The 25,796-nt window shown below is 38.2% G+C and overlaps 1 protein-coding gene across 1 annotated transcript; it reads left to right on the forward strand.

The window, feature by feature from the left end:
• The first annotated feature begins 473 nt into the window (after positions 1 to 473).
• Positions 474 to 22,630, forward strand: LOC127657845 (bromodomain-containing protein 2-like). The gene is made up of 12 exons (XM_052146787.1): positions 474 to 611; positions 5,572 to 5,860; positions 6,031 to 6,168; positions 9,237 to 9,384; positions 10,547 to 10,722; positions 12,770 to 13,228; positions 13,849 to 13,977; positions 15,999 to 16,262; positions 16,925 to 17,169; positions 17,284 to 17,600; positions 18,619 to 18,747; positions 22,494 to 22,630. The coding sequence occupies exons 1-12, from the start codon at positions 580 to 582 to the stop codon at positions 22,622 to 22,624; spliced, it is 2,457 nt and encodes an 818-aa protein (XP_052002747.1). The 5' UTR covers positions 474 to 579; the 3' UTR covers positions 22,625 to 22,630.
• The last annotated feature ends 3,166 nt before the right edge of the window (positions 22,631 to 25,796 follow it).

A 25,796-nucleotide genomic window follows, 5' to 3' on the forward strand; every position in this document is an offset into this window, starting at 1 on the left:
CCTTACAGGTAAAAGAGCCAATCACCTTTTAGATGCAGATATCGCCTGTCAATCAACTCCAGAACGCACATGCGCATTAGCTATACAAGACAGGATAATTTCGTTTTTAAGGGTAATCTGAAGTAAAGTAGCACACTTTATGACACCAGTGATGTCAGATTTTACTGATGATTTGAATTATTTACTTTGAACGTAATATTTCCCAAACGTTCTGGAGATCTCGTTCTTTCCCCATTCAAGTAGATAGAAGCTGCACATGTACGCCGCTGCCCGGGAGCGTTTCAAAGATGGCTGCGTTCATACACGAACTTCCTCACTTCCGCACTTCCGCTGTGCTGTATATGGGCGTATCCATCGCTTGAGAGGCTTTTATATAATCCAATAAGAAACCAGACATAAAGGCGGGACACATTTTGATTGGCCAGTCCCGATGCTATATAAAAACCCGGGAGCGGAAATTGATAGGCGCCATTTGCACGTTGGACGGCGAGGGGTGCTCGAGCAGAGCGAGTTTAATGACAATAAAACGGAGGCGAAAACGCAGGATACCGCAACGTTAAACAATCGCAATCCATTCATATGGAGGTGGCCGTCAACCCGTCTCTTGACAGGTAGTACTGCTGAGCTTTCCGAGCATATAAACTAATCCTATGTGTATATCCGATCACAAAGGATGAGGGGGAATGCGTTTGTTTACATGGCGTATTTCCTCCTAAATAGGGGGTGGAACGGGAGACGGGGATTAAAGCTGTATTTTGTAACCTTAAATGAGTTTCTGCCATTTGAACAGCAGCATTGCATCGAGCATCCCTTTGTTGTGGGGTCTGAACTGCATCAGTTCTCTCCGCCATCTTCAGCATTTAAAAGGCTACTGCACTGTAACACTTATAAATATTCACCATGGTAACCACAGTGCACGACAGAATACTATTGTTACTGGTGTAAAATATAATATATTATTACATACAGCTATAAAACTGTGGTAACTTGGAGTTTTAGGAACTTCTGTCAATAAAAATAAAGATTTTGAATGCTCTCTTGAATTGATAATGGTTTTACAGTAGCAACTATGCTATTTAGGTGAAACCTATAGTTACCATAGCTGTCATTTTAAACTCTTGTGTTTTTAAACAACTTATGTGCATTAGTTTCATCTGTTTATATTGTGCATAGAGGTAATGGCATATTTTCATTGTATGGATGTACTGTGATAAATGGACTATATATATATACATTTTAGTATCTATGCAAAGACTGTTCTGTGCATACAGTAAGTTAAACAGAATAGGCAGGGCAGAGTAACTGACAAGATGATACTTAAAATGAAGTGTTACAGTATCTTGTACAGTGTAGGAATTTGTGTGGCTGCTAATGCACCATAATGCAGTGCAGTATATGTCTCTGTGGATATGACATCTGTCTGTCTGTATATTTATCCTAGGCAAGAACATTTCTGGGTCATATTTCACAACAAAATCAAAAGAAAGACATTATATTTTGCTTGCAAAATTATTTTCAGGATGTTTTCAGCATCATTTCAGAATTGCAAAATAAATATATATCTTTAAAAAAGAGCTTATATTATATAAACTCAAAAGTATTTTAACATCATTATAGTATTTGGTGTACTGCCATTATGTTGATTTAAATAATTGTATTACAATAATGAAAATTGGTTGACGAAATGTGCTTATTTGTCATGCAAATCTTAATGGTAATATGTCATCTGGGCATTTTTATTTATTTATTTTTTTTATTTATTTATTTTTTTTTAATTAACCCATTTGTCTTTATGATTTGCACTGCATGGCTGGAAGTTTATATAGGTACAATGTCATCTAAACAATTCAATATTTAATATGCATTACATTTTTTGTTATTTTTATATATATATATATATATATATATATATATATTTATTTTGATAAACACATGATGATGAAAGCCAAAATAATATTTTAAATAATATGTATAGATATTTACTGAGTAATCAATCATTTTGTAGAGGGGGGATGAAATGTCATTAGAAACCTTAGGTGATGGCATCATTATTATTTTATTTTTACACAGAGATGCATTGGTCTATTACTCAAATAAGTTGACTATAGTACCATTTGTTGCATTATATGCCAATGGTGTAAAACCAAAAATGGATAAAACACATTTTTGTGTGTTGGTTTTATAAAGTTGGAGTTATGATGGCTTAAAGAAATATTCCGGGTTCAATATTAACTAGGCTCAACCGACAGCATTTGTGGCATAATGTTTATAACAAAAAATATTTTCAACTCGTCCCTCCTTTTCTTTAAAAATAAAAATACTTCGAGGTTACAGTGAGGCACTTACAATGGAAGTCAATGGACCAGCATTTGGAGGGTTGAAAGGCAGAAATGTGAAGATTATAATTTTATAAAAACACTTTTCTTCTGTTAAACTCATGTATTATTTGAGCTGTAAAGCTGTTTAAATTGTAAAAATGTTTCAGTCTTTTAGGGTTTTAAGTTTGCTGACATTACATTGTCATGGCAACAAAGGTGTAAAATTGGCTATAACTTTACACAGAAAAGGTTAGTAAGTGAATTTATCATACTGAAATCATGTTACATGCATATTGTTTATGTCTTTGGCTATACTTTGGAAAAAGTGAGTATTTTATCTTTCAAAAATTGGCCCCCATTCACTTCCATTGTTTGTAAGTGCCTCACTGTAACCCAGATTTGTGCTTTTTTTGAAGAATAGGTGGGCTAAGTCAAAATAACTTTTGTGTTAATCAATATTATGCCACAAATGCTGTCGATTGAGCTTAAGTTGACCCTGCAGTGCATCCGGAAAGTATTCACAGCGCTTCACTTTTTCCAAATTTTTGTTACAGCCTTATTCCAAAATTGATTAAATTAATTATTTTCCTAAAAATTCTACAAACAATACCCCATAATGACAACGTGAAAGAAGTTGGTTTGAATTCTTTGCAAATTAATTAAAAATAAAAAAACGAAAACAATCATATGTACATAAGTATTCAGAACCTTTGCTCAATACTTTGTTGTAGCACCTTTTGGCACCAATTACTACCTCAAGTCCTTTTGAGTATGATTCTACAAGCTTGGCACACCTATTTTTGGGCAGTTTCTCCCATTCTTCTTTGCAGGACCTCTCAAGCTCCATCAGGTTGGATGGGGAGCGTCGGTGCACAGCCATTTTCAGATCTCTCCAGAGATGTTCAATCAGGTTCAAGTCTGGGCTCTGGCTGGGCCACTCAAGGACATTCACAGAGTTGTCCCTTAGCCACTCCTTTGTTATCTTGGTTGTGTGCTTGGGGTCGTTGTCCTGTTGGAAGATGAACCTTCACCCCAGTCTGAGGTCCAGAGCGCTCTGGAGCAGGTTTTCATCAAGGATGTCTCTGTACATTGCTGCATTCATCTCTCCCTCGATCCTGACTAGTCTCCCAGTTCCTGCTGCTGAAAAACATCCCCACTGCATGATACTGCCACCACCATGCTTCACTGTAGGGATGGTATTGGCAAGGTGATGAGCGGTGCCTGGTTTCCTTCAGACAGAAGAATTCAATCTTTGTTTCTCATGGTCTGAGAGTCCTTCAGGTGCCTTTTGGCAAACTCCAGATGGGCTGTCATGTGCCTTTTACTGAGGAGTGGCCTCCGGCTGGCTACTCTACTATACAGGCATGATTGGTGGAGTGCTGCAAAGATGGTTGTTCTTCTGGAAGATTCTTCTCTCTCCACAGAGAAACGCTGGAGCTCTGTCAGAGTCACCTCCCTCTTGGTCACCTCCCTGACTAAGGCCCTTGTCCCCCGATCGCTCAGTTTGGCCTGGCGGCCAGCTCTAGGAAGAGTCCTGGTGGTTCCAAACTTTTTCCATTTACAGATGATGGAGGCCACTGTGCTCATTGGTACCTTCAATGCTGCAAAAACATTTCTGTACCCTTCCCCAGATCTGTGCCTAGATACAATCCTGTCTCGGAGGTCTACAGACAGTTCCTTGGACTTCATGGCTTGGTTTGTGCTCTGACATGCGCTGTTAACTGTTGGACCTTATATAGACAGGTGTGAGCCTTTCCAAATCATGTCCAATCAACTGAATTTACCACAGGTGGACTCCAATCAAGTTGTAGAAACATCTCAAGGATGATCAGTGGAAACAGGATGCACCTGAGCTCAATTTTGATTGTCATGGCAAAGGCTGTGAATACTTATGTACATGTGATTTTATTTAAATTTTTTCTTCTTTTTATATTTGTTATAAATTTGCAAAGATTTCAAACAAACTTCTTTCACGTTGTCATTATGGGGTATTGTTTGTAGAATTGAGGAAAATAAAGAATTTAGTCAATTTTGGAATAAGGCTGTAACATAACAAAATGTGGAAAAAGTGAAGCGCTGTGAATACTTTCCGGATGCACTGTATATGGTTAAATCCCAGAGACATGGGGCTCTCAATGTGGCTTTATCCATAAATTGTAAAATCGTAACCATTTTCAATGATTAACTAAATGTGGGTCACATGGTATGAAGCTTATGTTTGATTTCTATTATTAAAAACAAATAACAAAGGTCTGAAGTACAAAACATTTTAGAACCTAAATATTTAGCTTAAAAGAATAATGAAAAATCGAAGTTTTTAAAAACATAACTGATTATGGGTGTCGGAGACTTTAAATCGTTGAGATCCCAAAATTGGTGGAATGGTCGCAAATCAACCCCACCACTCGGGCGTGTGCACACACCCACCCATCCAACACTAGGTGGCGCTATGATTGGCAAATGTATATATTCTTTAATATTTCTGGAAATGTATGGGCTAGAATCAAAATTCTTGGTGATTACTCTGTAAATATTTACATTTCTTAATAATGACAGATTTAAAATCATGTCTTCAAGCACTTGCATCACTCAAAAATGACCACCCAGCCCTTGTAAATATTCTAACCAAATTGTCAGCTCTGGAGGCACAGAATTATATTATTTACTTTTGTTGGGTACCTGGCCATTGTGGAATCCTAGGAAATGAACAAGCAGACACTGCTGCTAATGAAGCACCTTCTACAGATCTTAAAACATGCTCCATACCACCGTTAGATATGAAACCTACCATAATCTCTTACATCATCAACAAATGGCAAACAGAATGGGATCAATGTGGCGTAAAATCACTAACTAACTAACTCTGTAAATAATGATCCATGGCATTTAAAATGTTGGCTCTATTAATCATTTATGGTTATCTTTAGACAATCTGAAAATTTCAGCCAGGGAAGTTACAAAAATGTAGTTGATTTGATATAAATTATCCCTATACATTTCTATGTGCAATATTATCTACAATACCCAATCTAAGGCAAAGTTCAGACTGATTATAGATGGACACATCGATGAGTTTTGCAAATAATATTTAACCCCATTGAATTTATAGATATGAATAAATCTGAAAAGAATAATTTGAATTGATAATTTGTGTTGGTTTATAGCATGTTTATTCCTGCTCATCCACTCCCCCAAAGTTAATTGCTGTTTGACTTGTGTTTTATCTGTGTTTTTCTGGTGGTGTCCACCACAGCACTCTGCGAGTGGGGCTGTCTGTCATGAGTGGGATGGAACAAAGTTCCGGCAAGCGAATTCGGAAACCCTCGCTGCTGTACGAGGGCTTTGAGAGTCCGTCTCTGCCCTACGTGCCTCCGCCCGGCCCTCCTCCACCCCAACAGGCCCAGGTCAAGGACCTCAGTCGACAGGGGCGAGCGACCAACCAGCTGCAGTTCCTCCACAAGGTGTTGGTGAAGGCGTTGTGGCGGCATTATTTCGCTTGGCCTTTCCATGAACCGGTGGACGCGGTCCGACTCAACTTACCTGTGAGTGAATGTTCACTTTCTGAATGTTCAATGACTGAAGGCACCTTTAAAGAAATGGGTCATTAGTTCATCACCTTAATGAAGATACACTAATATGCTAATGAAGATAATAAATATACAAGATAATCTGATTAGCCATGCAATGATGCAATTTCCGGTTTTGCTTTCAGGACTACCATAAGATCATAAAACAGCCGATGGACTTGGGCACCATCAAGAAACGACTGGAGAATAACTATTACCGCAGCGCAAGTGAATGCTTGCAGGACTTCAACACAATGTTCACCAACTGTTACATCTACAACAAGGTGTGTGTGTGTGTGTGTGTGTGTGTGTGTGTGTGTGTGTGTGCGCAGACTTAAACAAGTTGCCATGGAAACATTCTGCAGTAGTTTTGCATTACTTAAAGGTTAGAGCAAGAATCTACAGCCTTGAACTTTTGTTATATGAAATTGCTGTAGCTTTATTTGTGGTTAAATTCCAACTACAAAATCCAGCTCTAAAATCCTGTTTTAGAGTTCAAGTTAAAGGAGATCTGTCTGTCTATCTATGTAAAAGAGGATCCATCAAAGTTGCTTTTTGATGCAATTTTAATGTATGTAATAAAATTATTCTGTCAATAGTTGAATCAGAATTTTGAATAATTTAATTGAAACAGGCAGTTTTTAACCGGTACACAAAACAATTCGATTCTAATGCTATTTTAGCTACTACAGTTGAAGTCAGAAGTTTACCTTAGCCAAATACATTTAAACAAAGTTTTTCCACAATTCCTAATGGAATTAATCTTTTCTATTAATTGTAGAAAATATTCCCTGTCTTAGGTCAGTTAGGATCACCACTTTATTTTAAGAATGTGAAATGTCAGAATAATAGTAGAGAGAATTATTTATTTCAGCTTTTATTTCTTTTATCACATTCCCAGAGGGTCAGAAGTTTACATAAACTTTGTTTGTATTTGGTAGCATTGCCTTTAAATAGTTTAGCTTGGGTCAGATATTTTGGGTAGCCTTCCACAAGCTTCTCACAATAAGTTGCTGGAATTTTGGCCCATTCTTCCAGACAGACCTGGTGTAACTGAGTCAGGTTTGGCAGGACTACTTGCTCGCCCACGCTTTTTCAGTTCTGCCCACAAAGGTTCTATCAGATTGAGGTCAGGGCTTTATTTTGACCACTCCAATACCTTGACTTTGTTGTCCTTTAGCCATTTTGCCACAACTTTGGAGGTATGCTTGTGGTCATTGTCCATTTGGAAGACCCATTTGCGAAGCTTTAACTTCCTGGCTGATGTCTTGAGATGTTGCTTCAATATATCCACATAATTATCCTTCCTCATGATGCCATCTATTTTGTGAAGTGCACCAGTCCCTCCTGCAGAAAAGTACCCCCACAACATGATGCTGCCATCCCCATGCTTCACGGTTGGGATGGTGTTCTTCAGCTTGCAAGCCTCACGCTTTTTCATTCCAAACATAATGATTGGCATCAAACACTTACATTTTTGTTTCATGAGACCAGAGGACATTTCTCTAAATAGTAAGTTCTTTGTCCCCATGTGCACTTGCAAACTGTAGACTGGCTTTTTTATGGTGGGTTTGGAGCAGTGGCTTCTTCCTTGCTGAGCAGCCTTTCAGGTTATGTCGATATAGATACTTGTTTTACTGTGGATATAGATACTTGTCTACCTGTTTCCTCCAGCATCATCACAAGGGCCTTTGCTGTTGTTTTGGGATTGATTTACAGTTTTCGCACCAAACTATGTTCATCTCTGGGAGACAGAAGATGTCTCCTTCCTGAGCGATATGATGGCTGCGTCGTAACAAGGTGTTTATTACTGCGCTTCTTAGAAAGAAATGAAGAACATTTGTGTCTGAAATGGCATTTGTTTGCACTCTTTAATATAGGCTGTAATTTTCAGGTAAAAGATAGGGATGTGGTCAAATGTAGGATGTGCAAAACTAACAGTTGATCAGTCAGTGCATTGTCTGAGCTAGGTGACTAGTTAGTACCAAGGAACCCATGTATAAGGCTGCTTTATATCCATTTATATTCAACAAATAAATATAGGCTATACAATATATCATTTTAACTTATCAAACTAATTTTGTTATTTTAGAATTTAAAATATATTACCATAGGCTATTACTATTATTATAATGATTATGACACAAGATGATTCACCTACAGTCCCAATATCATTGCATGTTATTTGCATATACATCCTGAGATAGTCTGAGATCCTATGCAACGTTCTCATAGACTAAGTTTCTTACAAACTTCTCCCAGATAATTGACAGATGAAAAATAGTGAGAACTCAAAATTTGCGTATGTTCCACGAGTGTTCCACGAGACACTATCTCGCTGCAGGCATTGGCGCCAAAGTGCAAATTCTGAACACAAAAGCAAATCAGACACGTGCATCAACGGCATTCCTTTCAACTTCAAAATAAAATCAGGTGTGTTACCTCAAGCACGCGTCTTTGTGTCTAGCTGCATTTCATGTCAACAGTGGTGGATATATATATATATATATACATATACACACACACACATCTAACAGCATGGGTAGTCATCGCATGAATGCCCATGCTGTTAGATGTGTGTGTATATATATTGTAGTTTGCAACCCAATAGTTTGAGAAGCCTTTTTACAGTTCAACTATTTATTGAAGCATTGTCAGACAGAATCTGCAGTATAACTTGTTACAAATACTCTCCACAACACTTCTCAAATTAACTTTTGGATTATGCATAATAGAAGGAACATTGATTACAGCAGAAGATTTTCATGTCCAACAGTAAACAAAGGGTGCTTTGATGGATGTAGCAGCGGTGTATTAAAGGACAAAACGTCTCTGAGAGAGAACCTGTTACTTGGAACACTGCACAAAGCATCCTATATTTATTGATTAATCATTGTTGCATTAAGATGTATTTTATTTATTAAATAAAAATATATTTTTCATTAGGGAGACAATTTTAAAATCGTTTGGCTCTAGAATCGCAATTTGTAACCGAATCGATTTTATTCCCCAGTCCTACTATATAGAAGCGAGCATTGTAGGACCATCTCCAATTCAAAATAAGAGTCCCCCTTGTGTTTTAGGCTTGTTTATAGATAAAAGCACTGTATTCTTAAAAAAAAAAAAGTTATTATTATTAATGTCATTATTAATGTAATTTACTTATAAAAGCCTTAAAGGTTACAGTAGCCTGTTTATTTCCCAAATGCCTGTTTAATTTTAAGGGTCAGAGAAGGGGTGCGAATTGGTCATGATTAACCGTTTTTGGTGCAAGAAACCTTCACTAACAGGACAAAATTACATTACTACTGAAGTTTAGAATATGGCCCGTTAAGAGAATGTTTTCTTCCAGCCTACAGATGATATAGTGCTGATGGCACAATCTCTGGAGAAGGTCTTCTTACAGAAAGTTGCCCAAATGCCCCAAGACGAGATTGAGTTGCTCCCTCCGGCTCCGAGGGGCAGAGGAGCCAAGACTGTCAAAGGACGCAGAGGGAGAGGTGAGTTATGGAGTGATGAAGCTGGAGGAGAAACTGATAGTTGATAACAGGGTTGCAGGTCTCTTCTGATAGGGTCATCATGGACAGCAGGGAAAGAACAATGCTAAATGCCACTAACCATTGAATCGTGCATAGTTTACATGGCAAAATAAATAGTCTTATCAACTTTTTATAGTGAGGACAAGCACATAACATGGACAGGTTGTGTGACGGTCTTCAGGAAAACCATGAGCAAAACTATGCAAAGTTGAAGAAAATGTGACGGACTACATTTCACCATCAAGAGACAAAGTAAACCAATTAATACATTTAAATATAAAATTTTATTGGTATTTGTGTATACTTTACAATAAGCAGTTTTGATACTGTGTGTTTCGCCACATTACTGTTTGTCCAATGTAAAATCTGTCCCGAAGCAAAACTATTTTAGAAACACTTGGGTAAAAATTGTATGAGCAAGGGGTGGACGATATAAGTAAACATTTAGATTGTGCTTTTCTTAATTTTTATTTGGGGGGGGGGTGTATTAACAATATACGATATATCATGATATATACCTTTTTTTTTTTACGTTTACTTTTGTTCTAAACAGAAGTAATGGTAGACCTGTATCATTGGAATGTATCAATATCCATTGGAATGAAATTGCCCCCTTCACCCAAAGCATTTGCTTTTGATCAAGAACCCTTCCACCCGTGGCTATATATTATGCAAGATGCACGATAAATAAAGGCTTTATTTAATAACTCCTGGGGTAATTTATGCAATGCGAAAGCTTGACTGCGTCTGCAATAGTCAATATAGGTTGACCGCTTGATGTGGACCCAAACATGTCCATGCCACACACTGCACCTACTCCTGCATTTGACTTCTTTGGGAGTCGTCCCATTCTGTGCATTCATTTTTTTCCATGTTTCTTCTTCACTGTCCAATTCTGTTGTGTACAGGTTGAGTGCCGTGCACACTGATATGTACATACCGTGATATTCACGGTATAGCAAAATCTCTAACGACTGACACTTTATACATCATGATATATATAATCGCCATTCCGCTCAGCCCTTGAATGACCTGTTCACTGGCTAAAGTCATTGATGTTTAATCTTTACAGTCTTATTAATGCAAAAAGTTTGGCTCTGATACTGTACCTTATTTCCATCAGGTGGAGGAAGTTTTATAAGTGATCACCAGGTGCCTGCAGTATCCCAGTCGGCTTATTCTCCTTCATCTCCTGATACACCAGATTCTCGGTTCTCCACCCCTCCACTGACCCTGCTGAACAACAGTGTTCCCCCTCCATCACTGATCAACACACATCCCACTCAACCCACTGCAAAGGTACGTACACAACTACCTATAAAACTTACATAGTCACAAAATCAATATATAGTTACATTTCCTATTCATCACAAGTCTGACATTTATGCAAAAACAGCTTATAATTTTGTAAGACTTGAGCTTACAGCAAAAGACGTGTAAAAACAGTAAAACTAGTATTATAAATGGGATAGTTTTAACGAGGTCTGGGCGATATGGCCAAAAATATTATCACAATATTTTTTTAAAATCATTCGATATTGATATTAAGCAGCAACATTTAAATGTTGAAAAAAGACCTCTGAATAAAAATTGTGGACCTCCACAAGTTGTTCATCGTTGGGAGAAATTTCCAAATGCCTGACCAAGTTCATCTCTACAAACAATAGTATGGAAGTATAAACACAATGTGACCATGCAGCCATCATACAGCTTGGGAAGGAAACTCATTCTGTCTCCCAGAGATGAATGTAGTTTGGTGCGAAAACTGCAAATCAATCCCAGAATAACAGCTTGTGAAGATGCTGGAGGAAACTAGTAGACGAGTATCTATAACCACAGGAAAAGGAGTCCTATATCGACATAACCTGAAAGGCTGCTCAGCAATGAAGAAGCCACTGCTCCAAAACCGCCATAAAACAGCCAGAATACAGTTTGCAAGTGCACATGGGGACAAAGTCCTTACTTTTTGGAGAAATGTCCTCCTGTCTGATGAAACAAAAATGTAACTGTTTGGCCATAATGACCATTGTAATGTTTGGAGGAAAAAGGGTAAGGCTTGCAAGCCGAAGAACACCATCCCAACCGTGAAGCATGGGGATGGCAGCATCATATTGTGGGAATGCTTTCCTGCGTGAGGGACTGGTGCACTTCACAGAATAGATGGCATCATGAGGAAGGAAAATTATGTGGATATATTAAAGCAACATCTCAAGACATCAGCCAGGAAAGCTTGGTCGCAAATGGGTGGCAAAATGGCTTAAGGACAACAAAGTCAAGGTATTGGAGTGGTCATAACAAAGCCCTGACCTCAATCTGATTGTTGTGGGCAGAATTGAAAAAGAGTGTGTGAGCAAGGAAGCCTACAAACCTGACTCAGTTACACCATGTCTGGAGGAATGGCTCAATATTCCATTGGAAGGCTACCCAAGTTAAACAATTTAAAGGCAGTGCTACCAAATACTGATACTGAAGCTTTTGAGAGCGTCCGATCACTGTGTTAGTCATGTTCATTACTGTCAGCTCAAAATGACATAAAGCACCATTAAAACACAATTAAAGTAGTTCATATGACTGATGTCAATAGCTCTGTGAATCACAAAAGGCTGTGTTTAATAAGTAAATACATATATATAAATATATACACAAATAAAATGCACGTGCGGATGCAGCGCGTCAGTGAATGGCACTGCTCTGTTTACACATGCTCGTGGCTATTTTTAGCCTTCACTGTGCATTTTTAACCAGAATTTGAATAAGAAGCTTAAAACTACTCTGAACTTGCCTATAAACAGACAAACTTACAGGACTTCCTGGAGAGTTCAAAATGTCAAAATAAAAGCGTGAAGGTTTTAAAAGTTAAAGGTGCACGATTTAGATAAATAACAACATATTCCAATAGTAATATGTTTACAAATGATAATAATATTTAAGTTGAATAAGTTCCAAAAAAATAACTGTGTGAATGAAAAGTGGACTGATATCTTACAACTAAATTGAACAAAATAGAAATCTGAATCCAAGTTGAAAAAAAAACTTCTTCTTTTCTACTGATGACTTGTACTGGAATTACTGTTAATTTTGCTGCTACATTATCCAGTATACTAGTGTTTCTTAATAAGCTTTACATTTATATTGAAATAATGTGTAGTTAGAGGTTTTGTTTCTTTACATATTAAAGAATACTCTCAATTAGTTCCACACAATAATGTAAAGATTTTCTAAACTGATTATGCAAAAAAACAACACTAGTATCAGATCTCAGTGCATCCCTAGTAATAAGTTCAGCACAAGTACTTTGTCCTATTTAGTTCTTAATGAATTCGCTATGTCACGTTTCTCTCCACAGAAGAAGGGCGTAAAGCGTAAAGCCGACACCACCACTCCCACTACGCTTGGCTTCTCTGCTCCCGTCCGTATGGGAGGTATGGGAAAAGGTCACGGTTCAGGCGGAGAGATGCCCTTCTCACTATCTTCCATGCCTGTAGACTGCACTCCCAGCATAGGCGTGGTCAGGGGTGTGAACGAGCCCTCCCACCTGCAGCCCGTCTTGGGGCGACCGCTGTCTCGACGGCCAATCAAACCACCATGCAAGGATCTGCCCGACTCAGTGCGACCCCATCAGCCCTCGCGACGCGGGAAACTGAGCAAGCAGTTGCGATACTGCAGCGGCGTCCTTAAAGAGCTGCTGTCCAAAAAACATGCAGGGTACGCATGGCCATTTTACAAACCAGTGGATGCATCAGTGCTGGGTCTCCATGACTACCATGACATCATAAAACACCCCATGGACCTCAGCACTATCAAGGTGATTTGTATGCACTATATATGCATTAACAAACACATGTACAGAATGTACTGTATACCGCCTATTTTATTAAACAGTATGTAAAACAGAATGCATGCAATGATGAACATTTTAAACAGTAAAATGTAACATTGTTGTCATATGACCTCCGCACATTGCATGTTTCTACTTATCATCTTGTAATGGTTATTTTAAGTAATGCACCGATCAGGAAATTTGATGCCAATGCGGTTCACTGACATTTTAACATTGGTTGACCTCTGTCATCAACAAGGCATTTCCATCCACAGAACTGCCGCTCATGGATGATTTTTGTTTTTGGCACCATTTGGAGTAAATTCTAGAGACTGTTGTGTGTGAAAATCCCAGGAGATCAACAGTTACAGAAATACTCAAACCAGCTCATCTGGCACCAACAATCATCAATGTGATTATCTAATCAGCCAATCGTGTGGCAGCAGTGCATAAAATCATGCAGATACGGGCCAGGAGCTTCAGTTTATGTTCACATCAACCATCAGAATGAGGAAAAAATTTGATCTCGGTGATTTGGACCGTGGCAAGATGGGCTGGTTTGAGTATTTCTGTAACTACAAAATCATCTGGTTTGTGTCTGACAGAGGAAGATGGATGAGCGCGAGTACAGAGATGCTCAACAGTTCAGTGCGGATGTCAGACTCATGTTCTCCAATTGCTACAAGTACAACCCACCAGATCATGATGTCGTCACCATGGCACGCAAACTACAGGTAGAATCTGTCCTTAAGCCGTTTCCATACAGAAATGTGCATTTAGCACTTATTGTGCCCCTTTCGCCTCCCAAATGTCCCTATTTTTTTTTTCTTTGAAGTTTTGGTAAAATTGGGAGAGTATGAGACAATTAATTGAAATAAGACCGCTTACTGTCATTTTAATTTCCCAAATAAAAGCAATCAGAAGACAGAATTGCAATCAAAAGGGAGCTGTTCCCTTCTGATAGGACAGTGATATTGGTCCTGAAGTTGCGTCTATTGTAGGTTGCCACCGGTTCCGACCCAAAGCGAATAGTCATGGCCCAGTTCAAGCTGGCAACCTGGACGTAGTGGGGAAACTTTCAGTCATAGTATAAGGACCATCAATCGATGTGCACACAGCATATACGCAATGTAAGGCTGGCACCAAGATGTCTACACCCAAAATGCACCATTTCTGGTAAAAGTCAAAGAACTCTGTAAGAACCAAGACAACACTCCCTACTTTTTAAGGACCATAAAACGCAAATCTCAGATCTGCTCCATCTCACCACTGGTCACTTTTGGATGTAAAGGTGGACCCTACAACAGCTATTAAAGAAAAATATATACGGTGTAATATCAGGGTTTACATATGATCCATTCCTGATATTCAATAGGCTATTTTTAACAATCATCTGATCTAAAGCATCGCCATCACAACTGCATTATGTGCCGCATATTTGTCCAGCAACTTTTAACGGCCAACTGATCATGATTGTCATCTAAACTTAATTTTAGCATCATAATGCAATTGACATTTTCTGAAGAAGCTCAGCAAATGTGATCTGAGGTAAAGAGGGTTAGATTTAAAATGGTTAAAAATGTTCAAAAGCTCATTTTCTGAAAGTGAACAGAGCATTGGACAAATAGTTCTGATAGTTTATAGTCTTGAAAAAAGTCTAGAACATTCTGAGAATGTCATTCAGCTGACTTTATTCATCTACAGAACAGGGTAAGGCTAATTTAAGTTTTGTTAAGAAAAGGCATTTAGTAATTATTTAATGCTTAATTCAGTTGGTAGGCTAATTTATTTAATTTAATACAGGGAATTTTGCTGGCATTTTTTCATAAGTGAAACAATAATTTTATAGAATTGGGCTGTATGTTAGTTTTCCAAAATAGCACACCGATGCTTTCTCCTAGTATTGTGTATTTATTTTTAATTTAAAACATCTTTGTGCACGGAATTTTTTTTTTTTTTGTGTTATGTGCTAATTCCATGACTGCCGTTTATTATTTTGAATGGTGTGTTAAAGCAACTTTAATAAATAAACGGATGGATTAAATTAATTACAAACAGTGGCCATTAATTTGTTCTCCGTTCAGATGTCGATGTGCATGATATGAGATATTTGTGTTAGTGCTCCTGGAAGTGTCATGTTTGCAGCATTGGATCTATATGCCGTTAAGATCGATCCATAATCACGTAACAATGAATTGGCTTTCAAGAATGTATTCCTTGTTGTCGTGATTAACACAGGCTAACAATTAGGGTAAATTCTGTCATGTGACACTACATTTTGCATTAATGCCAATTTTCTAGACAAAGTGTTTCCAAACCAGTTTTTCGGGACGTTTGATGTATCGACATGGTTTATGCGCTAGTGTTAAACGGAAAAATATTATGTCGACACTTGTGAAATTTTTGCGATAATTTGCTCTTCCATCAGCTTTATTTTGATGCGTTAACTTTTTTGGCATAAAATCCTTGGATGGAAATGTATTTATTGTTATGTAAATAATATTCTCATGTCAGAATGAGTTATTATTTATTAAATTGTAAAGTAAATTGTTTATGCATCATGGTCGTTTTTATACTGATTTAAGTAACTTAAATACATGTATTATGTTTCCATATAATCCCATATATTATTGCATAATATTTTATAGGAACAACATTGCCCCTGTATGTTGCAAACTACTGCTACTTCACAGCTCAAACAGGTTTATATCTGTATTTAGTTTTTTATATTTTGGTCTCCCTTCTCTTTTTTTAGGATGTGTTTGAGTTCCGCTTCGCAAAGATGCCCGACGAGGTTTCGGAGGAGGAATTATCTCCCATGCCACTGGGGCGAAACATGGGCATGCACCACTCCTCTTCCTCATCATCATCTTCCTCTTCTTCATCCTCATCTTCCTCCTCATCAGAGAGTGAACCGAGCAGCGACAGTGAGCCCAGCAGCGACAGCTGCCCGAGTTCTGACAGCGAGGAGGAGCGAGCACAACGCCTGGCCCAACTGCAGGACCAGGTGTGTACTCAGGTACACAAACCTTTCTCCTTCTCTCATCCATGCAGAAAGTGTAAAGAAATAGTTAATGCAAAAATACTCATGTCATGCAACGCACCCGAGACGCTACACAAGCATGTCTGATGCAGGTTTACATTGACGGGTCCTTAAACAAGCCCTCATAATAAATCTCCAACTGATTGACAAATTCACTTGTGAAATGGATTGCTGTGAACTGTGTGCCAATGATTGACTTATGATCAATAATATGGTAGTAAACAAATCAAAAAATCTAATATTATAATCAAAGATTTACAAAAATGTGAGGGGTGTACTCACTTTTGTGAGATACTGTGTGTGTGTGTGTGTGTGTGTCAGCACATTCATCATATTTACAACTTGTATCCTGTGAATAATAAAACGTATTCCTCAAACCTCATCTGGTGAAATATTTATACACAAAACCCTTCATCTGGTAAACGTATAGAAAAGTATATACTGTATATAGAAAACGTGTAGAAACATTTTCTCTATATTGATTTAAAATCAAACAAGTGGCTTTTCCCACCACCTTAGTTGCCAGTAAACCTCTAGTCATGAAATGCTGTTCCTATGCTATTGACAAAAGGCTTGTTGTCATTCTAATTGGATCAGTTGCAATGGATGTTTTAACACTGTGTATCTGTGTATTTTAGCTTCGAGCGGTGCACGAGCAGCTGGCTGCTCTCTCCTCCGGCCCCATCGTCAAACCCAAGAGGAAACGAGAGAAAAAGAAGGACAAAAGAAAGAAAAAGAAGCTGGAGAAGCACAGAGGAAGCAGAGGTTTGATGAGTGATGAGCGCGAAAAACCTGCCAAGATGTCTAAGAGCAAATCGAGCCGAGCGTCAATCTCATCCGCACAGAGCAAGAAGGGGCCTGCTAAAAAAAGCAACAAAAGCAAGTGTGTGGTTATTTCACTAGCACTTATTAAAGGAATCGTTCACCCAAAATGAAAGTTCTGTCATTTACTCACCCTGTGTTGTTCCAAACCCATACGACTTGTTTTGTTTGACAGAAATGCAAAGAAATCATCCTCGTCATCTCATTTTGCGGCAGCCGCTGTCTCCATCCCTCACTACGACTCTGAGGAGGAAGAGGATGGTCTTCCCATGAGTTACGATGACAAACGACAGCTCAGTCTGGATATCAACAAGCTGCCCGGGGAGAAACTCGGCCGTGTGGTGCACATCATTCAGTCGCGTGAGCCCTCCCTGCGTGACACCAACCCAGAGGAGATCGAAATCGACTTTGAGACGCTCAAACCATCCACACTGCGTGAATTAGAACGATATGTAATGACCTGTCTGCGCAAGAAGCCCCGCAAACCTTACGGTGAGCAGAGATGTAAAACTAGTGGTGAAACGGGATATTTCAGGGATAGTTCACCCCAAAATGTTATCTTATAATTGAATCACCAATGATGTGTGTGACTTTCTTTCCTCTGCTGAGTACAAACAAGGGTTTTAGAAGAAATCCTCCGCTCAGTAGGTCCATACAATGCAAGTAAATTGTGGCCAGAATTTTGAAGCTCCAAAAAGCAAATAAAGGCAGCTTAAAAGTAATCCATGAGACTCCAGCGGTTTAATCCATATATTCTGAAGTAATCCAATTGATTTTGGGTGAGAACAGACCAACATGTAACTTTTTTTTTTTTATTATTATAAATCACTATATCAGCAGTCTCATTGGCAGTCATGATTTCAATCTCAATTACACTTTCTAGTGCTCTGCTCATGTGTCAAGCTCAAAGAAATGTAATCGAGATTATAGTCATAATCATGCTTCGAGAGTGCAGTGGCTAGATGTAAGAAAGGAGTCACATTTTGGTCAGGTCTCACTAAAAAAATGAATTTGGATTACTTTTATGCTGATTTGATGTGCTTTTTGGAGCTTCAAAGTTTTTTTTTCTTGAAGTTCAAAGTACATTTGTTTTTATTAAAAATTTTTAGATGAACAGTCCCACACAGAGACTTGAGTGTTATGAATCGGTCCATTGGAACTGATTCACAGAAATGAATCAAATTTATGAACAGTTTGTGGGATTTGTTATTATTCAGTATTATTTATACTTTGGTTTAAACTGTTTACAATATGAAGTTAAGATAATAAAATTAATTGTGAAAACAATTTTTTTTTTTTTTGCACATTTGGCAACATGGAATATCTTGAAGAAATAATCAATAATAAAAACCGTTGTTAGCTGCAGCCCTAGTGCTATCTTTCTCTGCAATTATATGTATTATATTGTCACCATGCCTGGTTAGGACATATCATGGGTCCACTGGCAATGATGAAAAAGTATAATTGTTAAGCAACCACTTCCTTTTTGTTTTTTCACTTATCTGTGTAGTTGTGAAGAAGGGAGGAAGTGGGAAGAGCCAAGAAGAACTGGCTCTGGAGAAGAAGAGAGAGCTGGAGAGAAGACTACAGGATGTGAGCGGACAGCTGAACTCTTCCAAGAAACCACAGAAACCCAAAGGTACAGTCAGGTTAAGGGTAGTTGAATGTTATGATCCTTGCTTTCTGTTTAATTCTGTTTGAACAGCTCGGGGCAAGTGCATTTTGGTGAGGTGTGTTATCTAAAGTTGCACTTTCACTCACAGTGCAGTTCTACAAAAGTAAAGTATTGCTTTATCATGATGCTGCATCAATATGGCTAATCGTCAATATCAGTCCACGACAACTGCCATATCAGTGTAACATAAACAACAAATACCTCCCATCATAATTTATCAACATTAGTTAACATGAACTAACAATTAAAATCCCTTCTACAGCATTTATTAACCTTTGTTAATGTTCATTTCAACATGAATTTTTGTATTTATCAAATGTTGTATATGTTAACATCAGCACTAGGAACTAACAATGGAAATGTATATAACCAACATTAAGAAAGATTAATAAATGCAGTCAAATATTGATAATTGTTAGTATATCGACACTTTAATGTATTAACAAATAAAAGCTTATTGTAAAGTGTAAAGTGTCACACGGCTATTGTTGATCAGCAAAAAACCACCCAAACAGAGCACAGAAGTTATAAATATATAGCCAACGTTTGGGAAGGGATCATTTTGACGCTTCACGATTTGGATTGAAATATAAGCATTAGGTCAGCTTTGATTTTTAACATGTTAGCAACTGTGGCGACTGTTAACATTTTTTTATCCAACCATTTTATTTCTCTTGATGAATTAAAATAAACCTGTCTGTCTTGAGTGAAGTCCTGACGGCGAAAATCTGGAGCCTCCGTCTTGCACGTTCTCAACACAGTGTGTGCGTGGATGTAGACGCAGCAATGAATTGGGAAGGTTGAATGACACTTTCTTTTTTTGGTGGGGTGAAAAATGCTTATTGAGAATGGACAGGACATTGTCTAACACCCTGATGAAATATTAACCCCCCACCCTTTTTTTTTTTTTTTTACGTATTTGCACAAGAGTTGTGGTGGCGTAGTGGTCTAAAGCACAGAACTGTTAATCAGAAGGTCGCTGGTTCGAACCCCACAGCCACCACCATTGTGTCCTTGAGCAAGACACTTAACTCCAGGTTGCTCCGGGGGGGATTGTCCCTGTAATAAATGCACTGTAAGTCGCTTTGGATAAAAGCATCTGCCAAATGCATAAATGTATAAATATACAAAAATTCCGGAATCACATCCCTGAAGATGTGTATTACTTCTCCAGAACACAAAGAAGACTTTTTAAGAATTGTTCAGCTCTGTAGGTCCATACAATGCAAGTGAATGATCAGGCCTTTGTTGCTCCAAAATACAAATCAAGTCATCATAAAACTCATCCTTCAAACTCCAGTGGTTAAATCAATGCCTTCTGGGTGAGAACAGACCAAAACATTGCTCCTTTTTCACTGTATGTCGTGACGGTAGTCTCTTTGGCAATCATGATTTCAAGCTCGATTGTACTTCCAATAGCACCATCTAGGAAGAGTAATCGAGCTTGAAATCATGATCTGGCCTAGAGACTGCAAGGCAAGATATACCATGAAAAAGGAGTTACATTTTGGTCTGTTCTCACCCAAAACCAACTGGATCACTTCAGAAGACACTGATTACACTAGTCTTGATTAACTATGGAGTACCATTTATGCTGACTTTATCTCCTGAAACAGTTGATCAGGACCCCAATTCAAAACAGAGCTGAAAATGATGTTGTTTATAACACGGCTACAAACCAAATGAATAAATGGACAATTTCAGCACAAATCAATATTTTATGTAATTATGCATGAAGAAAAGAGACCACTCAACAGCTGAATTCCACCTCTGGTTTGCATTGGAGGTCTGTTTTTGTCTGGTGTTTATTTAGTGAAAATAACCATCTGACTGCTCATAATGCATTGCATTACAAGACTACTTGCTAAATAAATAAATGCACAGGAAACATTGGGTTGAAATTATTTTATAATAATGTAGAGATCTCACCATGATCACAGAAGGAAGGACTCTCAATACTCTTTATCCCTGGATGTGCGGTTATTCAGAAATACAGTGCTGTGAAAAAGTATTTGCCCCTATTCTGCTTTCTACTGTTTTTGTGTATATCTCATGCTTAATTGTTTCAAAAATGTAACAATCTAACATAAAACAAAGGCAATTTGAGGAAGCACAAAATACAGTTTTTAAATGATAATGTTATTTATTGAAGAAAAAAGTTATCCAATGCCAACTGGGCCTGTGTAAAAAAAAGGATTTGACCCCCTTAGTTACTAAATCCCCAAATCTATGAAATTGCATTCATAATGGGTTTCAGCTGGAGTAGACACATCCAGGCCTAATATACTGTCAATTCAATCAATTGAACACCTAAATAGAACTTTTTCAGGAGCATGAATTTGGCAAAAGGTCTCACCCAGTTGCACACTATGCCAAGGTCGAAAGAAATTCCAGAATTTATGAGGGAAAAGGTGATTGAAATGCATCAATCTGGGAAGGGATACAAAACGATTTCAAAGGCTCTTGGAATCCAAAGAAATGCAGTGAGAGCCGTTATCTCCAAATGGAGAAAACTCGGCACAGTAGTGAACCTTCCCGGAAGTGGCTGACCTTCCAAAATTCCTCCAAGAGCACAGTGACGACGCATCCAGGAAGTCACAAAAAAGCCAAGGACAACAACAAGCAAGGAACTGCCGGCCTCTCTCGCGTCAATAAAGGTCACAGTTCATGACTCCACTATCAGAAAGACACTGGCCAAAAATGCCATCCATGGAAGAGTCGCAAGGCAAAACCACTGCTAACCCAGAAGAACATTAAGGCTCATCCTAATTGTGCCAAAACACACCTTGATGATCCTCAAACCATTTGGGAGAATGTTCTGTGGACTGATGAGTCGAAACTGTAACCGTTTGCAAGACAGGGGTACCCAAATTCCACAAATGGAACATCATACCTACGGTCATGGTGGTAGTGTGATGGAGTGGGGATGCTTTACTGCTTCAGGGCCAGGGCGAATTCTGCTCTCTACCAGAAAATCCTAAAGGAGAACGTCCGGTCATCAGTCCATGAGTTGAAGCTCAAGCGCAACTAGATTATGTAGCAAGAATAACAATGATCCAATGCATAGGAGTAAGTCCACCTCTGAAATGCTCAAAAGAAGCAAAATTACAGTTTTGGAGTGTCCTACTCAAAGTCCTGACTTGAACCCGATTGAGATGCTGTGGCAGGACCTTAAATGGGCAGTTCATGCTCAAACCCTCCAATGTGTCTGAACTAAAGCAGTTCTGCAAAGAAGAGTGGGCCAGAATACCACCACAGCATTGTGAAAGACTGATCTCCAGTTATCGGATGTGTTTGTTTGCGGTTGTTTCTGCTAAAGGTGGCACAACTAGCTATTACGTTTAAGGGGGCAGTTGGATTTTCACATGGGTGATATAGGTGTTGGATAATGTTTTTGCTTCAATAAGAATATATTTTGTGTTAACCCAAGTTGCCTTTGTTTTACATCACATCTCGTTTGAAGATCTAAAACAATTTAGGATGAAAATACACAAATGGAAGAAATCAGGAAGGGGGCAAATACTTTTTCACAGCACTGTATGCAATCAAAAATGGAATTTAAGTTTTGCCACAGGGCCAGTGAAAATGTCATCAGGGCAAGTTATATATATAAAAAAAAAATAAAAAAAAGGCAAAATTCCTTACTGTGGAGTGCTAAACAACTAGTTTTTTTCATTAGTGAATATCTGCCTTTTTGTTCATTATTTCAGTGGAGAAACCCAGCAGCGTAGAACCGCACACCATGTCATCTCGTCTCAGCGCCAGCAGCTCCAGTTCAGACTCCTCCTCTTCATCCTCGTCCTCCTCTTCTTCAGACACCAGTGACTCTGACTCGAGGTGAAGAGATCTTCTCGAGCTGTACATGCTGGATGGCACAAGAAGTGAGCTCTTCCAGCTCACACTATTCTGGAGCTGTAGCCTGCTGTTCACAAGGACACGTCATTTTCCGTGCTCCCTACTCTTGTGCTTGCTGTTTATTTCTGTGTAAAAAAAAAAAAAAGAAAGAAAGAAAATGTATATATTGTGAAGGATGATTTTTGTTTCTTTTATAAAGAAGACTTTTACCAAAATGCCCATAATGGGAAAATATAACCATAACTATTCTTAGTTGATGACCTAGCTTGTTGTTTTGTTTTTGCTTCCATTTTGACTCTAAACAACATTTATGGTTTATCTCTGTAACACTTTAAAAACCAGTGCCGGTGTTTCTATCATATTTTGAGCAACCAATCCACTTTGGAGTGGATTCACAATATAAACCCAAACTGAAAATATGAATGACTTTTCTTTGCATTGTCTTTAAAGAGTTTATATTTCTGTGCTGCAGTGCTCTGTAATGGAATGTTTTGGAATTTGTTTCAGATGCATAATGTATGCCGAGTAGTTCATAACGGTGTATGAATGAATGCTGTCTAGTTATTTCAACTTGCTATTGCCTTGATCTTGTAAGACATTGAGTTCATTTAATTGCATTTTATTTCTTTACATGGTCAAATCCATGACAAATAATCAGACACTCTGACCATATTATCAGTCATGTTAGGCGTCTGTGAAATGTTAGTGATGACACATGATCTCTCATTAAGTGAAGCATTGACAATAACAGCCATAATGCCTCATTGGATTGCAGAAGATGGACTGTATATGTTGATAAGCACTAGAGGATAAATGACTAGACTCAGTTGTTATACATTATATATAGTATTTGAAAAGATATTAGGTTGAATGTCAACTTAAGACAAATTAGATTTCTGGGGAATTGTAGAGGCATTGCATTTAAGCAATAGAATGAATATTTATTAAACAATGTTACGTATTTCCTGTATATAGTTTGCATTATGCTATGATGCTGTTCCTTCTCTCATTTTATATTTATTTGCATTGCTTTTCTAAAAGTCTTTGAGAGAGAGTGTTTGTGTGTGTGTGTGAGAGAGAGAGAGAGAGTGATTGTGTGTGTTTGTGAGAGAGAGAGTGTGTGTGTGTGAGAGAGAGAGAGAGAGAGAGTGTGTGTGAGAGGGAGAGTGTGTGAGAGAGAGAGTGATAGTGTTTGTGTGTGAGAGAGAGAGTGTGTGTGTGAGACAGAGTGATAGTGTTTGTGTGTGTTTGTGTGAGAGAGAGAGTGTGTGTGAGAGAGAGAGAAAGTGTGTGAGAGAGAGAGTGATAGTGTTTGTGTGTGTGAGAGAGTGTGTGTGAGACAGAGTGATAGTGTTTGTGTGTGTGTGTGAGTGAGAGAGAGAGAGTGATAGTGTGTGTTTGTGAGAGAGTGTGAGAGAGTGTTTGTGTGTGTGTGAGAGGGAGTGTGTGTGTGAGAGAGAGAGTGATAGTGTGTGTGAGAGAGTGAGTGTGTGTTTGTGAGAGAGAGTGTGTGTGTGAGAGGGAGTGTGTGTGAGAGGGAGTGTGTGTGAGAGTGATAGTGTTGTGTGTGTGTGTGAGAGAGAGAGTGTATGTGTGTGTGAGAGAGAGTGATAGAGTGTGTGTGTGTGAGAGAGAGAGTGATAGTGTTTGTGTGTGTGTGTGTGAGAGAGAGTGATAGTGTTTGTTTGTGTGTGTGTGTGTGTGTGAAAGAGAGAGAGAGAGAAACCTATTCAGTATCTGCGGTATAGTTAAGAGTTTATGCACTCTGTATTACACATTGGTTTTTATTTGGATGAAAATACAAATACAACAAGTGAAGGGTGTGAAATTGTCATTTCTATTCTTAGCACAGCTGATGTATGCTGAACAAAAAATACTAGATTTGCTGCTGTTGGCAGAAAATTGTATTTACAAGTGCTGCAAAAGTACTACTTTTGATTTAATATAGTGACACAAACAAGGTTTGAGTACCGGAACTTGAAGAACAAATCTATGTATCACACATAAGCACTCCACGTTCTTTCAGGCATTAGGAAACTTTACCAACACAATCATGATAGTTGAGGAGGAAGTAAATATACCAGTAAATTCCCAGCTGACTCGTGACATTCAGCTGCTGGCCTTAAACAGATGTTTAAAAACTAAAACGTTTTATATAGAGTGGGCATTTGTGGTACTTTCGGTGCCCCAAGCATGACCATTTTAAGTGGTAGTTAAACAATATTTGCCCCTGGATCTGGTTTACAGGTTTTATTTAATAATAATTTTTTTACTTCAATGAGGGCAATTTTTTTCAAACCAGATCAATAGATTTTTAATTTAATCTAATGATTGAAATTAAATTAATTTTATCCATAAAATGAACATTACTCATGCATAACTAGACCTGGAACAGAATATTATGTATAACATTCTATTCAAGAATTAAAAGAACAAGCAGTTTATAAATAGTAAATAATTTTCAAAAATATTTAAATCATCAAAAATAATAACCAGATGTTATAAATAAAATTAGAGGAAATATTTTTACCATTGTATTTTACATTTCACAGGATATTTGTGTTACTTTTGTTTCGGTGCCCCAAGCCACCCATCATTTCTGATCTGGGTATCTGGGTAGTTAAACAGAGTGTGACTCTCTCAGGGGCCAAGCATTTGATGCTACTGCCATATGGTGATGGAGGATGCACGATTTGAGTTGGAGTTTAATGCTGTGGAACTCTGGCACGCGGATGCTACAGAGTGAGGCGATGCTCACCAGAGTTTGCAGCAGACTGGACTGCCAGTGATCTGCACCTCTCAAGCACACCACTCCACCAGCACATGCTTCTACAATGTTCCTCATTGCATTGCAGGACAAAATTATCCACAGGAGTTCAATGATAAGACCTCTAAACGAGAGCAGATGGCCTAATAAAGCCACTTGAACATTTGAGGTCACAGACTATGAATCAGTGTTAAAGGGATAGTAACATCGAAACAATTTCACACGCCACATTTATTGATTTGGGCAGTTACTCCAGGGCGTTTGCCTCTGTAATAAGCGTACTTGTCTGCTAAACATCTACTTACTTTAACAGACTCTTTACATGGAAGAAATGCTCCGTTTTAACCTCAAGCACTTTTTAACAAAACAAGGTGATTTTCCATGTACAGAA

Source organism: Xyrauchen texanus, chromosome 17, assembly GCF_025860055.1.
Source record: "Xyrauchen texanus isolate HMW12.3.18 chromosome 17, RBS_HiC_50CHRs, whole genome shotgun sequence".
Lineage (NCBI taxonomy): Eukaryota > Metazoa > Chordata > Actinopteri > Cypriniformes > Catostomidae > Xyrauchen > Xyrauchen texanus.

What these genes read in the sequence shown, in the direction of transcription:
- LOC127657845 (XM_052146787.1), top strand. Translation starts at nt 580, where the DNA reads ATGGAGGTGGCCGTCAACCCGTCTCTTGACAG. An exon ending in GTCAACCCGTCTCTTGACAG is followed by an intron (nt 612 to 5,571) that starts GTAGTACTGCTG and finishes TGTCCACCACAG; the next exon opens with CACTCTGCGAGTGGGGCTGT. An exon ending in CCATGGCACGCAAACTACAG is followed by an intron (nt 13,978 to 15,998) that starts GTAGAATCTGTC and finishes CTCTTTTTTTAG; the next exon opens with GATGTGTTTGAGTTCCGCTT.